Source organism: Prinia subflava, chromosome 2 (genome assembly GCF_021018805.1).
Source record: "Prinia subflava isolate CZ2003 ecotype Zambia chromosome 2, Cam_Psub_1.2, whole genome shotgun sequence".
Lineage (NCBI taxonomy): Eukaryota > Metazoa > Chordata > Aves > Passeriformes > Cisticolidae > Prinia > Prinia subflava.
In genome coordinates, this window is record NC_086248.1 from 51456772 (window position 1) to 51482921 (window position 26150).

General features: G+C 35.8%; 1 protein-coding gene across 16 annotated transcripts in view; it reads right to left on the reverse strand.

The window, feature by feature from the left end:
- TRDN (triadin) overlaps positions 1-26150 on the reverse strand; it is a 235493-nt gene that overhangs the window by 13770 nt on the left and 195573 nt on the right. For 12 of the 16 annotated variants that reach the window (XM_063389925.1, XM_063389928.1, XM_063389922.1 and 9 more), the window contains 10 exons: positions 26052-26078; positions 24937-24984; positions 20426-20470; positions 19698-19715; positions 18003-18050; positions 17101-17121; positions 13103-13129; positions 12021-12056; positions 11771-11815; positions 10818-10853 (listed from right to left, as the gene is read on the reverse strand). In XM_063389925.1, coding sequence (XP_063245995.1) covers positions 10818-10853; positions 11771-11815; positions 12021-12056; positions 13103-13129; positions 17101-17121; positions 18003-18050; positions 19698-19715; positions 20426-20470; positions 24937-24984; positions 26052-26078 — 351 coding nt within the window. The remainder of the gene's footprint in view (positions 1-10817; positions 10854-11770; positions 11816-12020; positions 12057-13102; positions 13130-17100; positions 17122-18002; positions 18051-19697; positions 19716-20425; positions 20471-24936; positions 24985-26051; positions 26079-26150) is intronic. The other 4 variants (XM_063389921.1, XM_063389915.1, XM_063389916.1 and 1 more) reach the window with 3 other exon arrangements.

The window sequence follows — 26150 nt, forward strand, 5'->3', positions numbered from 1 at the left end:
TTGCAAGAGCACTGACCTGGTGTTTTCAAATCTTTAGCAGAAAGCAGGAAAGCAACCTATAATAAAATTTCATAATCCTAAAGAGTATCAAGGTGTTCCTTTTTATGTATTACAATGATTAAAATCTCCTTTCTATAAGACTCAGATAGCTGTTTTTAATGCAAGTCACCAAATTAAATATTCATTAAAAAGAAAACTCTTTTAGCAATAGCAGTTTGGTTATTAAGAGAAAATACAGAGAATGTGTGACAATTGTTTTCTAGTTTGAATCCAATTTCTTCACTTGGAGGCTGTCCTAATAGAAATAAACAATTCAAAAACCACAAAAATTCAGACAGTCATAGCATTAGAAACTACTATTTGGTAAGCAATTACAAATAAAAAAGTTTTAATAACTACATTCTTTTACTTGTGGCTGTTTCTCAGGAATGCACATGAAGTGCAAACAAATTTCAGCAACCAAAACTGAACCACAGAACAGCAAAAGAATTTGTTCCAACGACTTGGAAGCCAAAGACTTTTTTCACTTACTAAAGGGTCAGGAATAGAAGCAAGAACTTCTCCCTTTGCTCCCTTCTTTTCCTGTCAGGCAGTTTCAGCCCTATTAGGTAGCATTTCAGCAACATTACAGTATGGCAAGGTGACCAGACAAAGCACAGGGCAGATGAGGAAGGGAAATCATGTGGAATCTTTTATAAATATCACAAATTTTTGCCTTCACACTTGCTAAAGAGAAGAATGTAGGTCTTTGTGCTTAGTGGCCCTGTGCAATTGACATTTAATTATATCTTATTTCTTCGACAGAAAAAATAAATGTTGAGGGCCTCTGCAGGAGACTAAATATTATTTTTCTTTAGCTCACAACATGGCCCATAGTTACTTGCTATTCAAAACAATATGTTTGAGTCAAAAATTAAATTATTTATTCAATGAATTCTTTTCAATACCTTTCTGTTGATGATGCTGTACAGTCATACCACTATCATTCTCAGAAAATACAATGGTTAATGGGAAGAAGGATGGGAAAAAGAAGAGGAGAAAACATTTATTTATATGTCTATTAGAAATAAAAAAGAAATACCACTATCACTTTAAGTCAATTCTACACATCTAAAAACATCCTCTTCAAATTACTTTTTCTAGCATTGTATGGACAACGCATAGACAGGGAAAATAAAGCAATTATGCCATGAAGATGCTTCTTCTGTATCTTATTTTGTTTCTTGAATAAAAAAAGGAAATGAAAAATGTTTGGAAAGTGGCTCTCAAAGCTACTTCCAAAGTGTCTGTGATGCAATGCAATTAATTGCATATCTTTGCAAAGACCATCCAAGTTTCCATACCCATTTTATCAAGGGGTCTGTCAAATAATAAGTTATCTAATGAAAAAGGGCTAAAGATGTTTGAGTAGCAGAATTAAATTCTAGCAATAACATTGTTATCACAGCCATGAGAATTCAGATTCTCCTTAACAGCTCTTTTTTAGGCATTGGGGGACTTCTCCAGCAAGGTCTGGAGAAGGTAAACTAGATTTATTTTATAAGAGTTAATATGCTTTTTCTCACAAATAATACTAAACAGTGAGAAAAAAGCCTCCCAGAAGATTGCTCCAAATGAGCGTCTGTGGTCCCAATTTTCCCCCAAATTTTGCTGAATACACTAAAGAAATCAGCCCTTATCAGTGTTTCAATGTGGAAAAAAAAAATATCATTACAAAGTCAGTAGTACATGTCTCTAAGAACATTTAGTATAAAAAATGAAGGAAGTTCATCAAATCAATAGCACTAGAAGGGCACTCATTATAGTTAATGTCATTAGAGGGAAAAATATCAGTAAAAATATATATAAGATTAAAGGAACAGAACTGGTTAAGAACAGTTATGATCTGCCACTTGTCAAAGTCAGTGCTCTTTTTGAAACATAACAACAAAGCTCAATGAATGTGATATTTATTCAAAGAAAACCAATTCTGCAAAATAAGGTGAAATTTATTATTTCTGTCTTTTAGCTTGAGTGTGATAGATTACATCTAACAATCATTTGAGGAAAAAAAATCCGTATTTTGTTATGTGGCTCTTGCATTGTCTAGTAGGATGGCTAAATGGATAAATAAGCTGTATATTTATGGAATATTGCTACGTTCCATGTTATGGTCACTGCACACAAACCACGTAATTCTCCCATAAATGTGTGAATATCCCCAAAGTGACATTCCCCCAAAAGTCATTAAAAAAATTCTTTTTGTTAGACAGTAAAACCATGCAAGATATAACAGTGCAACACATGTGGTAATGCAGACACTTCCAACAAAGCATAGCAATAATCAACACACAGGCTTTACTATTTTGCTAGCATTGAGTTTTCAAAGGAGTCCAGTACTGGCATGATTTATTACTGAAACATAGGAGCAAATGGATGAATTGTTCAAAAAATATATAAGAGGGACCAGAAGTTATTGAATTTTTTCATAGTGCTATAGTAATTAGAGAAGACTACAGTGGTTTTGGTGGGCAGCAGAATCGAATAGAATTCTCTTGCTATTGCTCAATAAACACTGACGGTGTCATGGTAAGACTCATTGTGTGCTGGTCATGAAATTTAGGCATGTTGATGTGACATTGTCAACTTATTCCCATGTCCAGTATATTCAACTCATGTAATTTCCACATATGGCAAGAAAATAATTGTTTCTAAATATCTGTCATTCACTTAAAGATTGGTTTAAATTTTACATACAAACACATTTATGCACACAAAAAAGGGATAAAACCAAAGAAGAAGGAATGAACAATCAGGGAACTTTTCACGTTAATAAGTATGGATATCAAGGAACTGGAAGTTAATACCATATATTTATTTTGCTGTAAAGGCATGGGATAGAGAAAGGAGAAGAGGAGAGGAGAAGGGAGAGGAGGGAAACAGTGTATGATAAGGCAGTTAAGCAGCTAATGAAAGGGAAGCTGATGTTTGAATGATGCAAAAATGATTTCTTCATTTCAGTTATCATTCTAACTGAAATCTTTATTAAATAAAGGTTTAGGGGATTTATGGATTTTGTGTAGCATTATGTTCACACACTTGTCTTCTATAATGAGAATTGCTCTGCTGGAAACAGCAGGACTTTTTATGACAAGAAAAACTCTGTAAAGCGACAATGTTGAACTGTCTGATAACCCTGAACTGCTGGCAAATCCTGGTAGAACCAAATTCACCCTTCTTAAAAACAGGCACTGGAAGCCTACCTTCTGGATTTAGCTCTAGCCATGTGACATAAAGCTGGGAGGCAATTCAGATTCTGAAGGGATGAGTAACCCACTGGAGCAGTTCCTCTCTGATTTACCATGGAGCAAATATGCTCTTTTCTAAGTGCTTTAGATTAGAAAAGATCAGATCTGTGCCTGTATGCTATTTACAATGAAAAACAAAGCTAAATTAAATGTCTTCTTCAGCCTGAATTTGCAGTTCTGGGAATAAGGAAAGACAGGAAGAAACTGTAGCTATTCAGTAGGCTGTCCTCTTAAAATATTTCACAACATCTGCTGCCACTGATTAAAAATTTGTATCACACAAATTAGGATTTTTCCACTGGATTTCACTATACTGATGATAGTCTGGAAACATGAACTCACTCCAATATCAGGATGCCTGCTTTTAGCTGATAATTTTTTAAATACAAAACCTATGCTGATGAAAAAATATGACAGCAATTACTTCCCTAAAGCTGAAGAGGGATTTGAAGAAATGGCCATTTATCTGAAACAAAGATAAATAATCTCTGACTCAGAAAACTGCTGAAGAATTACATTTTGTATATAACTTTACTTCCACAAAGTATGTCATGGGAATACATAATATGTACTTTTTTTCTCTTCTCTTGCAATGTGATTTAAGAAGATATGCCAGTCAAACTAAAGGGCAAAATGAACATAACAATGTTCACTAAGATACTAGACATTTATATTTTGTTTATGGCAAAACCGTTCAGAGACTTATACAGATATGTTTTTGCTTGATTTGTCTGGAAATAAATTTCATATATATTTACAAGTGTTTGGAGTCATTTAGTTCAGTTTTATAAAACTGTTTTGACCCAGTTAAGGGGATAAGAATGAACTACTTGTTCAACAAGCATAAATAACATTACTATTTGGATTCATTTTTCAAATTTAGGCAAAATAGATTCTCTCTACTGGACCTAAACCAGTGTGCTAAATAATAATTTTTTTCATAGTCTTTTTTCTTTTCCCATAAGCAATGACCCCTGTATATTTTGTTACACCAATCTGTCCTGCATTTATAGAAAACATAAATGTTTCATTAATAATTTGCTAGACAAAGAAACTTTGGGATTAACATAAGGAATCAGTTAATTAATTAATTGTAAAGAAAAGCCACCAGTTTCTGATTACCTTGTGCATTTTTAGCTTTTGCTTATCCCCAATTAATTTTTTTCCCCAAATGTTCTTTATTTCTGGGATTGCTCTCTGTAAGTTTTCCCTTACTATATTCTCTGGTAGAACTTGTTTCATCTTTTGATATAGAAAACCACTCCAAGCTCATGGGGCACATTATCAAGTGTAATGGGAGAGTTGTAATAATATCTGTGGACCAAGGCTTAGGGTGGACTTCAGACACTTTGAGCAAGATTTAGGTTGAGTACCAGCGCCCACATTTGAAGTCATGTTCACAAAGCAGATATTCAATTACGACAGGAAGTAAACTCCACTGTAAACTGCACAGCTCTCCAGATATTAAACTTAGTGCTGTGAATATGCATGAGCCACATGAGTCATCTCCATAGATTATTAGGTGTGCCTGGGAGCACAAAAATTAGTCTGTAATTATTTTACCCAGTAACCATTTTGAAGCATTTTACATAAAGGGGTTTCTGAAACAGAAACAGATACATTATCAAATAGAAGTCTTGTCTGTTAACCTCTGGTACCAATGACTCTTGCATTGATGGATCTGGAACTGTGCAAAATCAAGAGGAACAAGAAGCTTGCACTCCACCTACACTGTTTTGTAACTCAGAAACCCTAGTGCCCTTCTGGAAAATAGAAGCTGTAAAGCTGAGGCTTTCCACTTGAGGAGGGCTTTGAAAGAGTATCATCTTAACCCCTTAGAAACTGCACAGTGACTACAAAGGTATAAAGGAACTCTCACTGTCTCTATCATTTCAAAAGCAAAGTACCTACAGCTGCATTTTGTCAAGGGCCTGATGAAGGTGGTCTTGGTTGTTCACAAAACATGTCTGGCAGACACAATTGTTAATCATGTTTCTGGATCCTAAGGAAGTTTTTGTAGGAACAGAGCACTACTCCAGCAGTTTGCCTTGTTTCAAAACTAGGGATGTAGGATACAAAAAATTCTGTGCTTGCACAGTAATGTGCCTTATATATGCATAAAATTTAAGCTTTATGGAACCTCTTTGACAGACTGTTTTGGACATCAGGATATTCTAAAACAATATTTTGGCTCTAACCTTATATTTTAAACAGGGATTTAATTGGCAAGGACTAAATCTGCTTATTGATCTTCAGGATTTATCTCTTAGAGATTTTAAATAAGAGTCTATCAATGGAACCTGTGAAACATATTCATGGTTATGACACAGCTCAGGTTTACATAATAATCAAAGGTTCTCAATACCTAATAATGTTCAAGTGTTATTAACATATAGCTAATATTTAGTTGCTACACTAAACTGAATTTAGCTGTTAAACTAAACTGAATCATCCCCTCTTTTTCACCACGTTGATAGTTGTGAAAACTTATGCTTGCTCTCTGGGAAGATGGCCTTTGAACTGATTCCAAGTAGCTCTTTTCATAAGACAAAGATGATTAAAGTTCAATCTCAGTAATTTCCAATTGTAAACAAATCTAGACAATAAAAAAACCCAAGATAAGGTAATTAAATTACCAAATATAGCCTAAAGTAAAAAAGATTAATTTAGAGCTAGGGATAGATGTTGAAGAATCTTCTGTAGAAGAAATGACATGAACCCAAAGTGCTTGTAGATCCTCACTGTGAAGTTTTTTTTGTTTTGAAAGATAAAACTTAACCCTTTGGGCATTTAAGTAGAATCTCCGGAATTCATAATTTAAATTATAATGTCATTATGCTGGGAGATTATTTATAAACTTATCATTAACATAAGACCTGATATTTTGTTCTCCATATAGTGTGTCTTTACAGATTTTGAGTTTCAAAACTTATTACAATCTATTAGAAATTTTCCAGTGACATTTAATCAGTTTCAGGACAGATCCTAAAGTTTTCATTTTACCTAGTTACCAAAACATGTCTGAAATTTCCCCCTTGGATGTCTTTTCTACATAGAAACAATCAGCAAAATTAATGCAAGGTAAATTAAAATGAGATTAATTAGCTGATATAAAATACTGTGTACATGGTCATTCAGTATTAAAACAACTTCAGTGAAAATTTTACAGTAGGTTAAACTAAATTAAATCAAGGTCACCTTAGTTCTTAATAAATGACCACTGCATCATTTAGCTGTGCTCTTTAAATATCTATATCTTTGAAATGGGCAGTATACTTCCATGTCTTCATTTAGACAAGCCTGATGAGATTTAGTCTCCAAGTATTTGGTTAAGAGTCAACTTCAGAATAATGGAATGACTAACAAGTTGCTGGAAGGCCTGCATATACAGGTCACAGTTCTGACCCACGTGAAATGTTGAGGCATTCCAGTGTACCCACAGAATGGAGGATGTTCTGCATGGGCTCTCCTGCAAACAGCCTTAGTGCACAGCTCATCCTGCTCTCATGCTGAGTTCTTGCACTGGCCTGTGATGAGCACCCCAAAAAGTCTTAATGAGAATAACCTACACAAACACATGTCTTGTAAATAAGTGAGAACTGACCTTTTACAATAAATTCTGAAACTTCTCAGAGTGTCAGTTCTTCTAACAATATTCTAGCAAACAGCGGATTTTCTTGTGCCCAGGAAACAACAATATAAATATTAATGATTATTGCTGAATTCTGGTGAGAAAATTCTAGTCACTATAAGTTTATGCAGCTGAGTTTCTGGAAGAAACTGCTGAGAGTATACCAGAACCATCATTCATCTGAGACACACAGACCGGGAGGCAAGAAAAGTAGAGAATATTGTATCTGCAGTTCACCAGTAGTTCTGTCTATAGGTGAGAGCTCCCTGCACTGCAGAGACAAAGTCCTTGCCTTCTCTTTTGACTATTATGCAATATTTTAAAAGTCATTCAATGCTTCTATATTATTGAATATTACTAATGTTTGTGCATAATAAAATTGACCAAACCTGTTACTTCAGAACAATAAAAAAGATCACATTTTATTCCAAAGTCTTCAAATGCTCCAGAACCAAGGGAAAAAAATGAAGTGGTCTTAGTCTCTTTCAAAATAATAATATGTGGGAAAAATCTCACACATTGCACTGCTGACAAGTTCACCTTCCCTTAGCACTGATGAAATCTCCTTCATAGTCTCCCAAATGGCTGTCATATCAAACCTCACATCAAATAAAACTTTCTTGTTTCTTTTTTGTTTTGGAAATCATCTTTCTTTCACTAGACAGAAAGTGAAAAGCAACTAAAACAACCTCAGTAATAAACCAGTTTCCATACACTTGTATGACATATAATGGATTCACCCCCTGCAGTTGCTGAGGTTTTCCTGTGGTGATTATATGGCATTGAATATATATTGATAGTATGATGAAATGGTTGCTCTTTACACTAGAAAATGATTGAGAATTGGTATTGTATTTGAGAATCCCTATAAATGCAGAAGTAGATGAAATATCTAGATTTTCCTGCCATAAAAGTTCTTGCACAGTATGTGTGTGTTCCAACCCTGCTTAATGTCAATTTCAGTTTTCACAGAAGTACAAGTTCTTTAACTAAACAGTAGGTATTACAGTTCTCACATCAAAGAAAGTTTCAAACATCTAATAATGTATGAGAGTAGATGCACAAAATGTAAGTCTATTTGTGTAAGTCTATTTACACATCTATTTACAAGAAAGTTATCATGAGTGGTTTGGTTTCACTTGATCTTGAGAATAATCCAAACTTTTCTCTAATTTAAAAAACAAGTCATATAAGAATAGTATCAGTTTCATTAATTCTCACTTTTCATCCTCTTTCAACACCGTCTCTATTTCTGTCACATTTGCGGGCAGTAAAATCATCAACCTCTTCAATTATCAGTGTTATAAATGCAATATGCATTGGTTCCAGAGTTTTCATCCAAGAGGGCCATTGGAAAGTAATTAGAATAAATATAATCAACATTTGATCCATTTAGACTTTCTCTGATATTAGCCTTGAAACAAACTGGAACATGCATAAGTGTACAGCTGTTCATATAATGAGTATGGTAAATAATCCTCACTAGAGAATTGAATTTGTACATTCCTTAAATGTCATTCCAAGAGTCAAGAAAACTGCTTATGTGTGCTTCCAAATACATTTGTAATAAGCTAGAAATAAAAATTGAGTTCCCAGAATTCCTTTTTTTTTTTTGTTTGCGATTTTTTTTGCTGTTGGTAAATTTCAGTCTCAGTACAGGTGTCAACTTTGACATTTAGGAGAGGAAAAAGAAGAGGAAAGCATTGTAATTAATTGCTTGCAGATCTCCAGGGGAGTGAAATTTAGTGTCTTCTGCACATAGAACCATTATTTATGAAAGGTAAAGTAATGCTTAAAATTCTGTTCAAATGTGGAGCATTCTAAAATTGCAACCATATTCAACTTTTAATATTGCATATTCTTCTCTATCTGATAACTTTTTAATATCAGGGAAAGGTTGAAGGTTTCTGAGCAAAATCTAAGAACATGGGAATCTACTCTATTCAGCTTTGAAGTCTGAATGAAGATTTAGTATTTAAAGTTTTAGATTAACTCAGAATGTGTAAATCCTTTTCTGCTTCCATTTATCAGAAAAAATAAATTAGTATTCAGTGCACTGGGAAAAAACCACTGGCTTCATCTGCATACAAAACAGGGAAAAGTTATCAAGTTCCAATTCAACTTGGGACTTGGTCTAAACTTTTAAATTCTCAATTTGAACAAATACCTAAAACCAACACCCATAAAAGAGTAACATTGATGTTCTTTGGAAACCTTTCATCCATTGTCTGAAAGCTAACTATTCTTTTTGGTGGACAAAGAATATCGTGAAAACACTTACATAGTAAGTTCTGTTTGCAAAGCCAGTTATGAAGGACTAATTTTGCACAGAGCTGCTTATGACCTGAGAAACATCCAATAGGGAATAATTGCCCAGTGATAAACTTAAAAATAATTGCCCAGTACAACTAAATTAAACAATCATTATAATTAATGTAAATGAAGGCCACACAAACACAGTTTTTGAATGATGTAAACTTCGTAGGAGGGTAGTGGGCAGAAGTCCACTGAGAGAAAAATTTCAGTCCACCAAGTCCAGTGAGAGAAAAATTTTAGTACATTCTTGTTTTACACTATATTTGGGATTTTGATGCATAGGACAATTCTTTTCTCTCATGGAAAAATCTTTGGTTTAATGTACTGGTTATATTTTGTGATTAACACTTCCTGATCTATAAAAATTCTGTGGTAATTAAATAGCAATAATTTTTTGGCAGCAGGGATTCTACTTTCTCTATCAACCTGTCAGTTGATAACATAGTAATCAAGAGGAATTAAAATCTATATCTGAATCCATATCTCTGTGTTCCTGATTAAAGAAAATAAGATGAAAAAAATCCAAGTTGTTCTTATGTAAATGCAGTTGCTCTTATAAAACAAAGTGAGCCATGTGTACAAATACTTTCATACATGCTAACAAATGCAAGTTTTATCTTAGCATTTAATTTGTATTTCTCTTCCTTGAAAGTGCCTTGTTCTGCATTTGTTTTATAGTTATTATTCTGTGATTTAAAGTTTCTACATATGAATAAATAAATATTTCTAAATAAATAAACAGGTACATATAATTGCACATATATTACGTTTTATATCATGGATGTAGGACTATAAATTATTCTACTTACAATAAAGAGATGAAAAAAGCATGTACAACAAAATAGTCTGGATGATTAGAAGTTCCTCAGTAGGTAAGACTACCAAGTTGCATTAGGAGGAAACATATTCATATGTAATTCATATTTTCTGTGCAAGCCAGTTAGACCTCAGGTGAGATTAAAGGCTTTGATCCTTGTCTGTCATGAAATAACGCAATTCCACTGAAGTCATAGCTATTAATTTAATTTATACTAGTCAAGAATCTGGAACATATATTTCCTTTTGCTCTGAACTAGTAAAAACATGATTACACAATGGAGGGAGATTTTCTCCTCAGATGCCCATCTGTATTCACCATTTTGGTGTGGAGTTGGGGCAGACTGTAATGGGAGACAATATTTATTAACGTGAGAGAAAACAAATTGAACATGTTTCTCCGTATGTGACTTTATTACAGGAAAGATTTTTTATGAGGAGAAAATATTTGTTTTAAATACTGCATTGCCAAATTAATTACAGACCTCTTGTTTTATGTAAGATAATCAGATGAATATATGTTTAAAAATTTAAGACGGTGGAAAAGCAATTCCATTTCAGCAATTCATTCTTCACAGGAACAAGATTTATGGATTTGATTTGCCTGGCTTGTCTCACATCTTGTCCCATAGACTTGAATTAACAATGTGAAAATATTATAAGTGTGATCTCCCTTAAAACGTAAACCCACCCAAAACAAACCAAACAAAACCAAACTACAAACCACAGCTTTCCTGAATCCTTTACAGTAAAGGAAAATCATGTACCTGATGTCAGGTTTTGATGTCGTGGATCTTCTTTTACTGGTGGGACACATAAAAAAAAATAGATAATAAATTAACCTACAGTTTCAGGTCAAAATACTGAAATAAATTTCAATAAGAAATATGTTTGTTTTTTTGAATCTTCTCTCAGGTAGGGATTTCTATAAACCAGATTTTTTTAAGCCTGGCTCTCCTAGTAAATCATGTAAACAGATATATTTTCTGTCCAGTAAAACCATATAAGCAAACTGCTTCTAGACTCTTGTTTAGTGAACTTGCACCGGTGTCACTGTTATCATTTGAGGTTCAGGATTTCAATATACAAATTTTATGTGCAAGTTGCTGCATTTAACCAATGTAGACAAGATACTTATGACTTCAATCACTTTCTTAATAAAATACTGTAATTTATTGCTATTAATTATCTTTAGAGGTATAGCAGAAGCCATTTCTCCTTTTGCATATTACTGTGAGGAAACAATCAATGCAGGGCTGTGTACAGGAGGTTAGCCAGAACATGGGTGATCATGAAGTCTGTCTGGTGGAGGGAAAAAATGCTTCTCGCTATCAGTGTGGTTATTTTATAGCATGGAGCTGGTGACCTAAGGCATCAGAGAAGCAGTGGAGATGAACTTTGCCCTGCCTCAGCAGGGAGTACAAGGGCAGACTGGGTGGGGACTGCTAATCCTGGGCTGCAGGGCTGGGGGGCTGGACGGGTCACAGGGAGGGCACCGCTGCAGCAGCTTGGATGTGCTGATGTAATCCTTGATGCTCATGGGCAAAGGAGGCACCAGACATTCAATTACTGGGGATTTATGTACAATTTCATCATTTTGGCTTACTTGCATGTGTGTAGAGAGACTAAAATAGCTCCTCTTTCCAATCTCATAAAAGCCCCCAAACCTGAATGTTTGCATTTTTATTGCTGTTTTCAGAGATTTTCATGCCTCTATTACCTTTAGTTTTTTCATTTTTCAGTGGTTTCTTCTCCGTTGTTTTTTCTACAGAGAAAAAAGTAGCACAGTTAAAATTTGGTAAACTGACTGTTGAATAGATTTTACCTAGAGTTTTCAAGTAAAATTCTTTGAGAATTAACACATATATTTTAGGGGTTGCCTCAAACAATAACATGTGTAAATTTGCAATCTCATACTATTTTTGTTGTGATCTTCTACATATATATGAACAAATGGAGTAAATTCCTACCTTCTTTTTCCTTAGTTGTCTTTGGTTTTTTTGTGGCTAGAAAGATTTGCAAAGAAATAACATTAAGTGACAGGCATCACAAATGCAGGGCTTCTACAGTAAGTACATTGTGCAAAGATTCTCTCCCTGGTAATTTCCCTGGAAGAATTACTGTGGTTTCTCATAGCATGTTTACAATGTCTGTAATATTGCAGGAGTGGCAGTAGCAGTTCTGGGCTTTGTGTAGAGTTGTTAGATATTGTTTGAATATTGCTGGTTGTAGAGCAGTTTAGAAAATCCTCATAAAGACTTTAGCATTGAATTCTGTAATCCCCTAACTACTGGCAGATTTACCTATTTGTTTGTGGCCAAAATACACTAGGGAAGACCTCTGCCCATTGCTTGCTTCTTACTCTTCCAGAGTGACCTGAAATATCTGAAAGAAATAAACCAACAAAAATTCCCAGGATATGGAGCTAGATGGATCTTTAGAACTGCTGTATTGACCATTCAGAAGTCCTGCAGTGACAGTTTGTAATTTATTTTATGGAGGGATGTTTTTCCTAGTCTACATTCACTTAGAGCATGTGCTGTTTCCTTTTCCACATCCTTTCTCCCCAGCTAAAAATGCATTTGGTCTGTGGCTCCATTTAACAAGGCAGACTGAAATTAAGCAAAGTACCAAAGTACTCCAGGCACCTGAGCCCATTTCAGTATTCCCTGCTGACTACAGCAGAAAAATAGCTGGCTGCCTTCAAATGGTTCATTTGCACTTTGCATCATCCAACCAGTTGTAATAATGCTTTCTTCAGTGTCTCTGGTGCTTGTGCCACCTGATTCACACCATCTCTTTCAGTGAGGATGTGCCTGTGTGACCTGTGTCTAGCTCACCAAAAGGTGCTGCAGAAGGTGCACAGTGAGAATCACATAATCAGATGAAAGGAAGAGCCTGTGGCAGAGACCTGTGTAGCTGCAATGCTGTCACTTCACCCATGCTGCTTTACATTAACACTGTGCCTTGCTAATGAGCAACATGCATTAATCAGCACTGGTATGTTCATTAGTTCTTTCCATGAGGCATACTAGCAAAATGTAATTTTTACCTGATGTTGGGATTTCAGCTGTTGGCTCTCCAGGAAAATAACCAGTAATGAAGAGAAAGGGGGTGGGGAAGGGAAGGAAAAGAACAAGAATTTCAGTACCATGTTTTTTCTGGGCAAGCAAACATTTAAATAGATCTCTTTCATCTGCAACTTTTCTGCAGGGTATTGATTTACAAACAAATGTGCCTTAACAATGAGCATGTATATAAAATTTCACACTGAAAGCTCAGAGTCTCACTCTTTGAAGTACTATAATCCAGCATGCAATGATTCCTGCAAATGCAAACACTGTGCCAATCAAAGCTTTCCAGCAAGCAAATATTTAAACAGACTTATTTTAAAGTGTGCCTTCAAGGTTATAGCTGACTATGCTATTTTCCAAAAAATGTATTCAGTTTAATTGTTACCTCTCTTTTCCTATGGTCCACACTTCCCAACCAAACACTGACCCTGCCTTGAGCAGATGGCACTGACCCCTAAGTGTTTCTCCCACACTAGCAGTTTGACTTGCCTTTTAAGAATAAAATCTCTTGAGAGAATTTGACTAAATCTTTCCACACCACCTAGCACAAGAGAAGCATATATTCCTGTGCTATTATAATACCAAAAATAATTGATGAAAATTGGTCAATCCAGCAGATAGAAATTCTGTGGTGTAAATCATCGTCACTCATTTTAAATCAAAGAAATTAATTACATCGTCATTTTGAATTGAATAACTTTTTCCCGATCACTACTTCATTAGTCCCAGTTTTATGTAAGAATACAATTTGAAAGAAAAAGAATGACCTTCCTACCCATGCAAAGTCTCTTTTCCTAGACCTTAGAGCAGGACAAAAAAAAGGAATAAGACCACAAAGCATTTAAGGGTTTTCCTTTGACTGAGCTATCTCTGTACTTTCTTCCTGCTGAGTTTTAGCTTGAGATGACCATGAACTCATACCAAGGTGAAAGTGTTTCAGTCAATGCTTTTCATCAGGAAGACTGAGCAATTAAGCATCATTTTCCCTAACACATCCCAGGAAACTTTCACTCAAGTCTTGGCCCATAAAGAGACCTGTAAATGTCAGTGCTCAATGCTTAGGCACCATGGGCATTCAACAAAGGCCAGTTTTGCTGCTATTAAATGTTAACATGCTAAAGTCCTTTAATATTTACCTTTTTGTTTATGATCTTATTTGTAGCTTCTGAAAGATGATACATCACTGCATTGTGACCCATGGAATAATTAATATGTTTTTTCATTTTCAAAGAAAAAACTAAGATTTTTGCTGAGGTACTAAATCGAGGACAGGCCTTCATTCCCTCACTTCTTAATTGAGGGAATATCTCTCTGAGGGATCTGGATGGGCCCAGTTATGTGCATGTACTTAATTTAGGATTAATTCATTTCCTCAGACAGTCAGGTATGAGAAGACTGTTAACCTGAAGGGCAGTAGGTTTGACCATCTGTTGCATGAAATGTAAGGGCCATTCCCACCTCTCAATGCATCAACAAACTTCCACTTACTCTGAGCACATTGGGAAACATATTACCCCTATCATGGGGCTTTCATTATAAACCTAAGTGGGAATATAATTTGCCAATTCTTAGGGTTTTTTTTTTAAATATAACCTAAGTGTTCTTCTTCTTGACTGCAAAATACAGTTTGGTATTCCTGTGTAAGATCTGCCACCAGTTTTGTTTTCTATTCAAGGTAACGTCTCACAATTTGTGAGTCTATGGTCAGTATGAAAGGAGTAAATTCTGTTTCATTACACATTCAAGTTTGATATATGGTAAATGACTGCCAAAACCCTCCTGTACACTGAAACAGGAACAGTGAAAATTAGGATGATTTACTATTTACTTTTAAAATTGAGTGAGGGGCTGTGTGGTGTATACCTGCCTGCCCGGTTACACCATGGCAGGCATACTGCTGTGAAATTGTATGTGTTGTTAATTTGGGTAGTTTTCAAACTTCGCCTTGTCTTTCTGTTTGTAGCTGCATTTCAGAATGATCCAATTTCTTTACTAACTTAAACCACATTTGCTTTTATGGTAAGACTGAACAAGATACAATGTGTGAATGAATTCAGCCCAGAACAAATCTATTTATTTGTTTTACATTCCCACTGGACCTCCAAATCGGAGGGTATTTCGTGTCCATTACTACATCCCATTACTACAGCTCACTGAATTACATGATAGCTATGTTCATGTTATGGTAAGTACACTGTACATTTGGCTAAGAAATACATGAAGCAAAACTATATAGACCTCTATAAATAAAGAAAGCAGTGATCCAGCTAAGTGTTTCCCTTTAAGTGGAGAAAATTAATTTAAAATAGATAGCTCTGGTGTTTAAAATCTTAAGTTAGATCTGTTCAAGGACGGTTTGCTCAAAAAGGGGCAGTGGATAGAGAATTGCTTTTGTAAATGACCATAGGTCTGCTTGTAGCTGTTTTTCCTTATTTTTCTTTTTCTTCTTTTTTTTATTTTTCATTTTTCTAAAGGCACTGTTAACCTTTGTAATCATTTCAAGCAGCAGAATATAAGCTCAAGAATGTGGTACAAACATCCCTCTGCAAAGGTCAAGGGAAAATATCCTGGCTACTCCTTATATACACAATATACCAGGGTCTTATAGCTCTTGATAAAAAAGCATTGTAAACAGTGATTTTTTGATGAAAGCATAAGGAATTAGTCACTTATATCTGTGTTGAATCTCTAACAGCAGTGAGTGCCATCACTGGGTCTCTCAGATAAATCACTGCAGAAGACATTACATGTCAGTGAACAGAGCCAATGAAAATGAGACTGAACAAAAGTGAATAATAGAATTAAATAGAGCAAAGTTTTCTTGAAATACTGGCAAAAATGGAAAAAACCCCATGGATAGCCCCACAGGAGGTAAAAATTTTGCAATAATAACTGAAAAATGGAACACTGCAGTTCAGGGCTGAAGGAGATCCTTCAGTGTAGGCACATTTTAGACGCCTTGTGCTCACACCTTGACTTTACATCTAGGGTTCAGAGTAACACTGTTTTCCTACAGGTCTTTAGGAGCAGGTATTCACTCTCTCTAAGCACCTAGCGCAAGTGACTGGTCTGGGAAGTTCAAGTGAATCATTTTGCTTGGCTATGTAGTCAGCTTACTTTCCATCAGAATAACACATGGTTTAGTCCTGATATGCCAGGCACAGCACCAGAGAGAAAACACAGATCCTGTGCCAAAGAAGCAACAACTAATTCCTCTGTGAAGGTCCATACTTCAGCATTTTCACAATTCAAAGCACGCAGTACAAACACTGTCCTTCTGATTCCTGTCTGACCATGCTTTGCAGTATGTAATGTGTAATGACTTGCCACAATAAGCATAGATCCCAGTCCTCATCTGCTCAGAAGCCGTCCTTAAAAATGACCTTAAAAAGGACATTATCCCATAACTTCAGTGCAAGTTTTTGCAACGTGACTAATTCCCCTTGAATCCTCCTTAAAACTAATCTAAATTGGAAATATTCCTGTAATTTAATTTAGATATTTTTATTAAAGAAAGCTTTTGTTGGAACAAGGCCAATAACATGCTTAGTGAATTAATGATGTAAGTAATTTCCAAATGGTAAAAGAAGTAAGGAAAAGGTTGTCTGATTCAGTTATGCTACATGCTATTTCCTTATTTTCAATAAACAATATATTTGCATAAATATAAATTATGCATCTACACTCATCTAAAAACACCAGAATATCAGTTTTGCTACCAGTGTAATTTACTTTATTTTCTAGGGAGTAAAAATTGCAAACAGTTTGAATCTTGCAGCTTCACAATATTGCATTATAAATGTGCTTGATTTTGTTGTGTTTGGCTGTTAGTAAGCAGACAGAATACAAGAGTATCTGTAATATAAGCAAGAAAATAGCATTATGTAACATGACAAAATTGCAAACATGCAAATTGAGAGAGCACGTATCTGAAAAGAAGGTTTGTATTCCATAAAAGGTAAATCATTGCACGTACTTGCAGTGTTTTTTGGTTTGACTGGGATGTAAAAAGAGGAAAGAAAAATGGTCAAAATAGTCAGGTTCAGCATGATATGGTTGTACAGAGAATGGCTTTATTTGTTCTATATGTTTCTGCATATCAGAACACATTTTTTTAACTAATCTCACAGTAATTAATAACAATCTAATAATGAATGTTAGTAGTAGAGATGTTCTCATTTACAGACTGCAAATTTCTGCTAGAGTTAAGGATGACTAATATTAATAGTAAAAATATTAATTCTTCACTTATTTCCTTTCATGAAGAAACATGGAGCAGACAATTTTAAACTCCTGATGATAGTCCACAGTGAAACTGAACAATGCTCCTTCCTATACCAGCATCAATTTTGCTCTGTCTTGTACAAGTGAGACTGTGCATGAGCTATGATTTCAGAGACATTTACCATAGATGATGGAAAGTGCCAGATCAAGATCTGAATAATATATCATATGATACCTGCAATGGATGAAAATTAAAGTGCTGCTCATCCTGGGAGGCTAACTCTTTTGTGAAGTCCAAATAAAAGGCAGATCCCCACAAACAATTAGCAAGATGGAGTCATTTAAAGTAAGCAGTTGCAGAAAGCAGTTCAAATTCTTTGCTGACATATGCCTTTGACATGGAATCAATGGAATTACAGAAGCAGAAATTTGACCTTTGATATATACATATATCTATATCTTAAAATGATGACCAGCATTATAAGTATGTACTGTGTTATTTACTTTGTGATAGGACATGTCAGGACCATTCTATACATCAAAATAGATCACAGGGTCATGGTTTTGACATTTGTCATATGCAATTGTATTTCACTCTTTCTTTAAATAACATTTTCAAAATAAATATGCAAAATAAAATGCAGGGGTGCTTACCTGGTTTTGTAAGGGGAATATCTTTTTCATGTCTGACTGCTTCATGCTCTAGACAAAAAACAACAGCATAAAAAAATTGCCATAATGTTTCCTAAGTTATATTTTGCACCGTTTTTTGTTTTGTTTCATTTGTTTGTTGGTTTTTTTTAGTAAGAAGGGTTGCACATATGTTTTTCAGGATTAAACATTTCCTTTCTCTTTGTTCATGCTCTTATTTTGAAAAAAAACCCCACAAATGAATGTTTATTAAAAGACTATCTACTGAGGGATCTGCCACAAAATAAGAAAGTTACTTAGTACTGGACATATATTCACAAATGTAGCTACTATTAATGCTACTAAGAGTCATGCATGCATCTTAAGGAAGAAGTTAGTAAGGTGTCCTATAATTTCTTAAATGTAATTTTTCTCTATTTTCAATTTTTATTTTTGGAAAGGAGAGTGTAGAGTAAACTCTGCATCCATTCACTCATCCTTTGTTCTTGATTCAGATATACTTGAGCTGAATCCCCAAAGTCTTGGACACATATTATTACATATGAATAAATTATATTTAGATATGGAAAATGCATCTCATCTCCACATGCCCACTTCCCTAGCCCTCCTCCCATCCTTCTACTTCATAATTATAACTAAAAAATATATAATTTATGTTATGTTGCTGGAAATATAAAAGCTGAAGAAGCTTTTTTAATTTCAAATAGGTCTAGCAAAGAAAAGTCAGAAAAAACCCACCCCACAGATCTGATAGCACAGCAGCAACCATGCAATGCAAACTGGGGCCAAAATACATTTTAAGGCTGTGGAATCAATGGACAGCTCTGCTGGCCTTGTTTCCTGGTGATGTTTACTTCAGCTTAAGGACTACACATCACTTTCCTTTTGAGAAATGAGCACTCAAAAACATACTGTAAAGGGAGAGTGCTGAAAATGTGAACGGCCTCTGAAAAAAGGGCAACATGCCTCAGCCTTTCTGCTACTCAGATGAATAATTGAACTCCTAGTAACTGTGATTTCAGGTGGGGAGACAAGTTGAGAAATGCTGAGATGAAAACATCATACGAAATTTCAAATGGGAAACACTTCTGTGAAGCATGAATGAAAAATTGGTACAGTGAAGAGTGATTAACTTCCCATATCTGGACTTTTTTTGATCATTAAATTATCTGGGGAATTAATTGACAGTTTTAATTTGTATTATTGTAGTGTAATCTGCATTCTGAAGGTGTGAAAGGTATAGAAAATCAACAAGCAGACTGCGTGGTAAGTTAAGGTTAAGAACCCTTGAGTTCTTTTTGACTGAGAAGAATTCAGGATACAGTTATATTAAATTAACTCCCATTTTTCTTTTTTTAACTTAGAAGGATCACTTATTCAACCTAGATAATTTTTACTAGTGGTTTTTAAAAGGCTTGTAACTCCTGCAAGAATTTTTGTTGTGACTTTTAATATGGGAAGCCTAAAATGAATTCACTCCTCACTGAAGCAATTGATTATGCCAAATGGACTTTTAAAACAGCAATGACAAGACAGTATGTTAAATGAGAGGAATGGAAGACATGGTGATAAAGACACGATAACTTTAAGCAAAACTAGAAATTGCCAAGGGCATGTTTCCTTATGTAATAGTAAAAAAAGACACACATATCCAAAAATTTTACAGGATTTTTTCTGATTAACGTAAGAATCACATACTTGCTGGTTTTGCCTGGGCTACAGAAGACAAAAGAGGTTAAATTGTAAAAGTTAGATACAGAAAGAAGAGAAAATATAGTCCTTTTTTTCCCCTTTCTTTTTAACATTCAAGCATTTTATTGGAATCAGTTCTCACTTGTTCTTAGCTTCCCCTACTTGTGCAAGGATGCCCAGCATTCAAACCCCTAAAGTTTAGACAGCTTTTTGTTGACTGCCAGTGATGATGAGAGTGTTCTAATTCCTTGGCTGACCCTTCACAGCTTCCAGAACACTCATTATTACTTGATTTTTTTTCCTGTCAGCATTACAGTAAAAAACATTAAAAATAAGACCCTAAGATTTAGAATTTAGTCCCAAAAACATTTTCTCCATAAGACTGGTCCAAAGTCCTAATCCATCCAATGTATCTTGATATTTGGGATCCTTTCAGAGGTCTGATTTACAGCTACACCTCATTTCATCACCCCAGCTCTGGCTAATGAGAGGCTGGAAAAAGCAGCTAAGGAGCTGAAAGGCCTCCACACGTCTTCATCATTACAAAGACAATTCTTAGTAGAACAAAAGCTGCAATTGCCGCTCTGCTGGTTTTACTTTGTTATCAGTTACATATTTCAAAATACTGTAATGAAATATTGCATTGCAAATATACAACACCAGATGAGTGCTGAATATTGTTTAATACCCTCCCATCCCCCTCCACAAATCAGGAGAGAATCACTTATTCTTACCTGACTTCTCAGTGGGAGTTGTCTTTTGTTGTTTCATTTTCTCCTCTGTATCATGAAAGCAGCATTAAAATCACAGTGTGTTAGCACAGGTTCATATAATTGGAAAAATATTTCTATAGGTGATATTATGCATATGGTTCACAATGACAAAATAAAGGCATATCCTCAGACTCACTATCCCATTTCTGCACTGTAAAACAGCATGCAGGCATTATGAGTTCTGACTGCATGGTGAGATCATACTCATGGAAAAAGTAAATTACTGGGCCTAGCGTCGCACCTGCCGGGAAACAGCCGCGTACCCTCCAGCGTCTTCCAGGCAGGCACTCGGGTGGAAACCACCCCATTCCTGCATCCCTTTCACCTTTGGCAGCAGCACCTTCCTGAGTGTCTAAGTTTGGTATTAAACAACACTGAGAACTTCTCTTTAGATACTGCCTAACCTCAAACATGGGTGGAGGTATTTGCGTGCGTTAACACTCGGAAGATGAAAAAGATAAGGAGGCGCCCAAGCTGCTCACAGAGGGACACAGGGGACACTCTGAATGCCAGTCCACACCACCTGCTACTGGACAAGCCTTCCTAGACCTAGCAGGACATCTGTCACAAGACCTTGGAGCACCCTTCAACTTCTGCTAATCTCATGGGAAAAACCGCCCAAGCCCACGTGCTCCAGAGCTGTCTGTGGATTTGCTCAGCACAGTTATCAGATGATGTGGACCCATGTCGACATCAGCCACCAGACCTGAACCTCCTCTTCTCTGAGTAAGTTGGTGGGACTACACTTTCTAATCAAGTGGGGTTTGTTTTACCTTCCCAATATCCCAGTCATGTGGAAACTGGGATGTTTGTGTTGAGGTTTCTACTCTGCCTGGTTTGGTCGATTTTAAATTCACCCTACCTCAGCCTTTTATAGCTCTACTCCATTTTATGTCTTTTTCCATCATTGAATTCAAGCCCCTCTCCTAATCTCCACCTTTCAACAGTCACATACGTTACGAAATTCTTCTTAAATATTCTTAAGACACATTCAGACTGTATTTGCTATTCCTCTTGCTGAAAGCCTCCAGCCTCTGGCCCCTTCCTTTCCACTAAGACCTCTGGAAGGCATCAGGACAAAGACAAAAATGACTGGGTGGAGATCAGGTTGGGCAGATATGTCTTGATCTCCCTCTTTTGCTTGTTTGGTCTATTTCTGGAAGAAAATCAGTATTGACATAGTCAAATATATGGATGGATAAAGCTCTATGGTTACTGATATTTTCTATTATTTAGAATTTAAATGTAGCTCTGCATTGCTATACTATTCATATATTTTCCAGTATGTGACAATTTAATTTCTCTTAGTTTGTATTAAGTTTAGGACATTTTTATTCCCCTACTCAGCTACTGTTACTATCAGTTTCTTATGAAAACAGTGAATGAAAAATCTCTTCTCCATGTTGTGAATGTTTGTGAAGCTAGAAATATTTTATAACACAACCAGGAGTTGGAAGATGCAACTTATTGAGAAGAAGTGTCTTTTTTTTCCTGCTATTAGAGGAGTTTTAACACGTAATAGTGCATTTCACTAATTTAGATTGGGATACTAAACTTTCTATGTACCATTACAGAAGAAAACCCGGGTTGCTGACATTATGCAAAGGTACTGTAACATGCACTGGATCAATGACAAGTAAAAATGAAAAGGCTTCTCTTTCTTTGGGTATTATCCTGACACTTTTAAACACCAAATAAGATATTTTTCCTTTCCTTCTGTTGAGAATGTACAGCAATATTTGCTTCATAACTCTGGGATAATAAGTCTGTGAGGAAATAAGTAAGGAAATAAGTTTGTGAGTGGATGGTGTACCTGATTCATTTGAAAGTAGGGGTAATATTTCTTCTCAGAATGATTTTATTCTTGAAAATTGGACAGGCCTGTGGATTTGCATTCATCTGAGAATAAACACAGTAATTCTCTGGTGCTCATTTACCTGTCTATTCTGCAACCTAACCCCACAGCAAATATTAGACTGCTGATTCCACTGGAGAACACCCTGATGCATTCCCTGGCAGAATTACAGGTGGTGGCTGCTCAGCTTTTTCTCTCACTTCCTAGCCACTGGTTGTAGCCAAAGGGAAACTGAAGGAGCAGAATATCCAGACTTAAGCAGAACAGCCTCTATAAGGGAATACACTTCAAGACATCAGGAAGCTTCATAAAATTCTTCACCACATTCAGTATGAAGAAAAGCAGAGAAAAACTTATGATGGGTATAATACATATTATTTTGACAAGAACAGAAGTAATATTTCTAATTTTTCATGTATTTTTGTTTACCATATCATGAGGAGTCTTGCAAATAAAAAAAATTAAACAATTTTGAGGACTTCATAAAACTATAACGAGTAAAGAAAAAATTTATGCAAATTAATAAAAAATCTTGATTTTGAGTAAGCCCAAAGTTTAAGGTTCTGAAATCTTTCATTGAAGAGAATTTATTTGCTCTGCAGAGCTCCAGTTTTGCAGCACTTCAAGCATTAATATTATTTTTTTCCCTGATGTACCTAATATAAATGGAAAAATAAGGCTGTAAATATTTCCCCGTGTATTGCAGGCAGTTTCAGTAGACTTACATCAGGAATGGATCCCCTTTACTTGCTTTCACTGTCATACACAAAACTCTCTTTAATTTAAACTCTTCCCTACGGGATCAATATATTTTCTGAAATTCTGTAGCATTTCAGTCATGTGATACTTCTATGTCTGATGGCAGGAGGCACAGGAAAAATGGTTTGAAGCTGCACTGGATCAAGGTGAAAAAGGAGGCCACTGTTTTGTACAGAATGAAGCTTTTATAATTCAAGCTGCTAACTCAAGAGCACTCATTGGCACACAGCAGGCAGAAGCACTATTACCACCAGTGCCTGCAGATTAATGCTTCCAGTCCTCAAGTGAAACTCAAAACAGCCACTGTTCTCCAAAGCAACCATTATTCACCTGAGAATAGAGATTTTATGCTAAAGAAAATTTAGCAAGCCTTTTCCTATTTTTTTTCCCTTCAAGCATTTAAATTCCAAGGGCTTGAGGTCTGGAATGTACTGTATTATGCTAGAGTAAAATCCTCATCTGTCTAATATACTGGTTTGTGACACAATGCTCTGATGTTTGAAAATGCCTTACCAAGGAAAATTGTTTTCCTGCTGCTATGTGGATGAGACTGGGCTACTTGTTCAGTAGGACTGATTACATTTAGCAGGAAAGGTGAGTGGTCATGCCACCCAGGCAATCCACTTTCTGGCCACCACTGTGGCCACCTAGCTTGGCTCCTTCACTAAGATATTCCTGCCTTGGCTGAGCTCACCTAATGCCTGAAGCATTCTGCTAGCTGTTAATACACAAAAAGTGATCAAGGAGTTAAATAAAAAGCCTGGCCTCTGTGTCCTAGAAAGAAAAAGAGAGAAACATTTTTCCACTATTGACTCAAAACCAATACATCTTCACTAAATCAGGTCCTCGAGGCTTCCAGGAAACCTCAAAATGTCTATGAAAATGCATAACTTACAAGGTAGAATATTTTATATTAGAAAAATGAATGAGAAAAATACGAAATACATAGGAGAAATTGATTTCTTAAAAAAAAAGGGAAAAAAAGTAATGAAATAAAGCCTGCTTGCCTATCATTGAATACATAAGGTTTAAATGCTTTATTTAATCACTTATTTATGAGCACTTCTTTTCAATGTGAAGTTCAAACAGCAGCACTGCTAGCAAAGGTCAATGGGATATGCGTACTTGCTTTCCAGTCCCCACTGCTTCAGGAGTGGGGACTGGAAAACTGCTCAGGAGTGATATAAGCTGAGCATCAATAGCTGAGTTTTCTGTGAGGTTACCCTCTCGTTAATTCACACCAGACCCTGCTGTGGATGCTTGAGTGCCCTTCTCCTCAGAAAACATGATTAGGACAGAGCCGTGGTTTGAAAGGGGAACCCTTTGTCCTGCTCACTGCAGCCAGTTATTACAGTTTTACCCGAGCGCACAGCCACTCCAGGATTGCCATTCTTAGTTCAGCTCCTGTTACTTTTGAGTTTCAGGACCTGGAGGCTGACTCTACTGCTGAGTGAGTACTCTCTGAGATTGTAGCTTCTCCTTTTTTGGGGGGACCACACGCACTTAATGTAATAACTAATTTCCTGAAAAGTTGAGACGGATTAATTCCCAGTACACCTCTTTGATGCAGTGCAGGGAAGTAAAGCACTCCTCCCTCACACTCTGGGTAATGGGTTTTGCTAATACTTTTCACTACACCAGTGAGAAAAGTCTCAAGAACAGTCAAAAACTGTGACAGCCGAATCCTTTTATTTAAATTTCACTCTCATTTTTGTTCCTCTCCAAGACACTGAAAAAAACCAATGGCATAAGGCAAAACACCCGTGCCTGCCTCAAGGAAGTCTCCAAGTTTTGCAGACCACTCATATCCTCATTAAGTGGAGCTGGGTGTAAGTGGAGGTTGCTTTACCAAACCTACCTGGCTTGGTCTGAGAGACAGCTTTTTCACGTTTAACACGTTCATGCTCTGAAAATAAGAACCCCTATATTAGAAGGCTTTTTAATTTTTGGAAGATTTTTTTAAAAAAGAGATTCTCATTACAGTTGTAAAGATGACTTTACATTACAGATTCCCACTAGACTTGAGAAGAATTTTTTGATAGCTATATTTCTAAGAAACTATGTTTAACTACTTTCCCCCTATAAAACTAAAATAATGAAAGGTCTTTTTTATTTTTTAATGTGATTTAATTATTTTCCACATAATTTTAGAAATATCATAGAATTTCTAGAACTGTTAATTGCTTCTAAGATGAATTGTGATTCCTATCACTGATCTTCTGTATAGAAAATTTCTCCTTGATGTTTAATATAGAAATGATGGCAGTTTTTATTAGAACTGAAGTGGGGTTTTCTCGCACAGAATGGCAGATAAATGTTCAGTATCCTGCATGTTCTCATCAAGCTCTCCATGTTCCTCTGTGTCATGGATTTGGCTGGACTAGAGCTAATTTTTTTTCATGTTAGCTAATATAGGGATACCATAACGTGAAACACTGACAATAATGGATATTAGTCTGTATTATAATAGGACATGTATGCAATTTTGTGCTATTTAAAAACAGTGTGCTATTCAAATCCCAACATTATAAGACAGAAAATAATTCAGGGGAATTTTAGAAATGTGTTTAATTCAGATTTGTAACTCTGATGTCTAAGCTGTGCAGCAGGTGAGCATTGCAATATAGCAGGAAATCTCTCAAACTTGAACCAGAGGCCTGGCCAGAGAATTGCACAGACCCTTCCCCATCTGTGGCCCGGTGATTGTTTCCCAGTGCGAAGCTGCCATGGAGACAAAAGACATAGGTGGGTCCAGCTGAACTGGAAAATAGTTTCCATGCAAACTGGAACCTGTGAAACACACCTGGTCCTGCATTACAGAGCGAGTTATTGAAAACCAGCTTCCTAAGTCAAAATGTAGTGTGAGTTTGTGCTGATGAATTCCACCTTAGCTGCTAAAACTTTGTAAAAATAAGGCAATACTTTCCTTCTGAAAGTTAAAATAACAATAGTCTATATTATCTTGGTACTTACTCTGTTCAGGAGGGTTATCTGAGGTAGCTAGAAGTAAACAAAAAAGGCACATTTTAATATTTTTGTAGCTGTGTTGCACAATTTAGATGATTTCTCAGT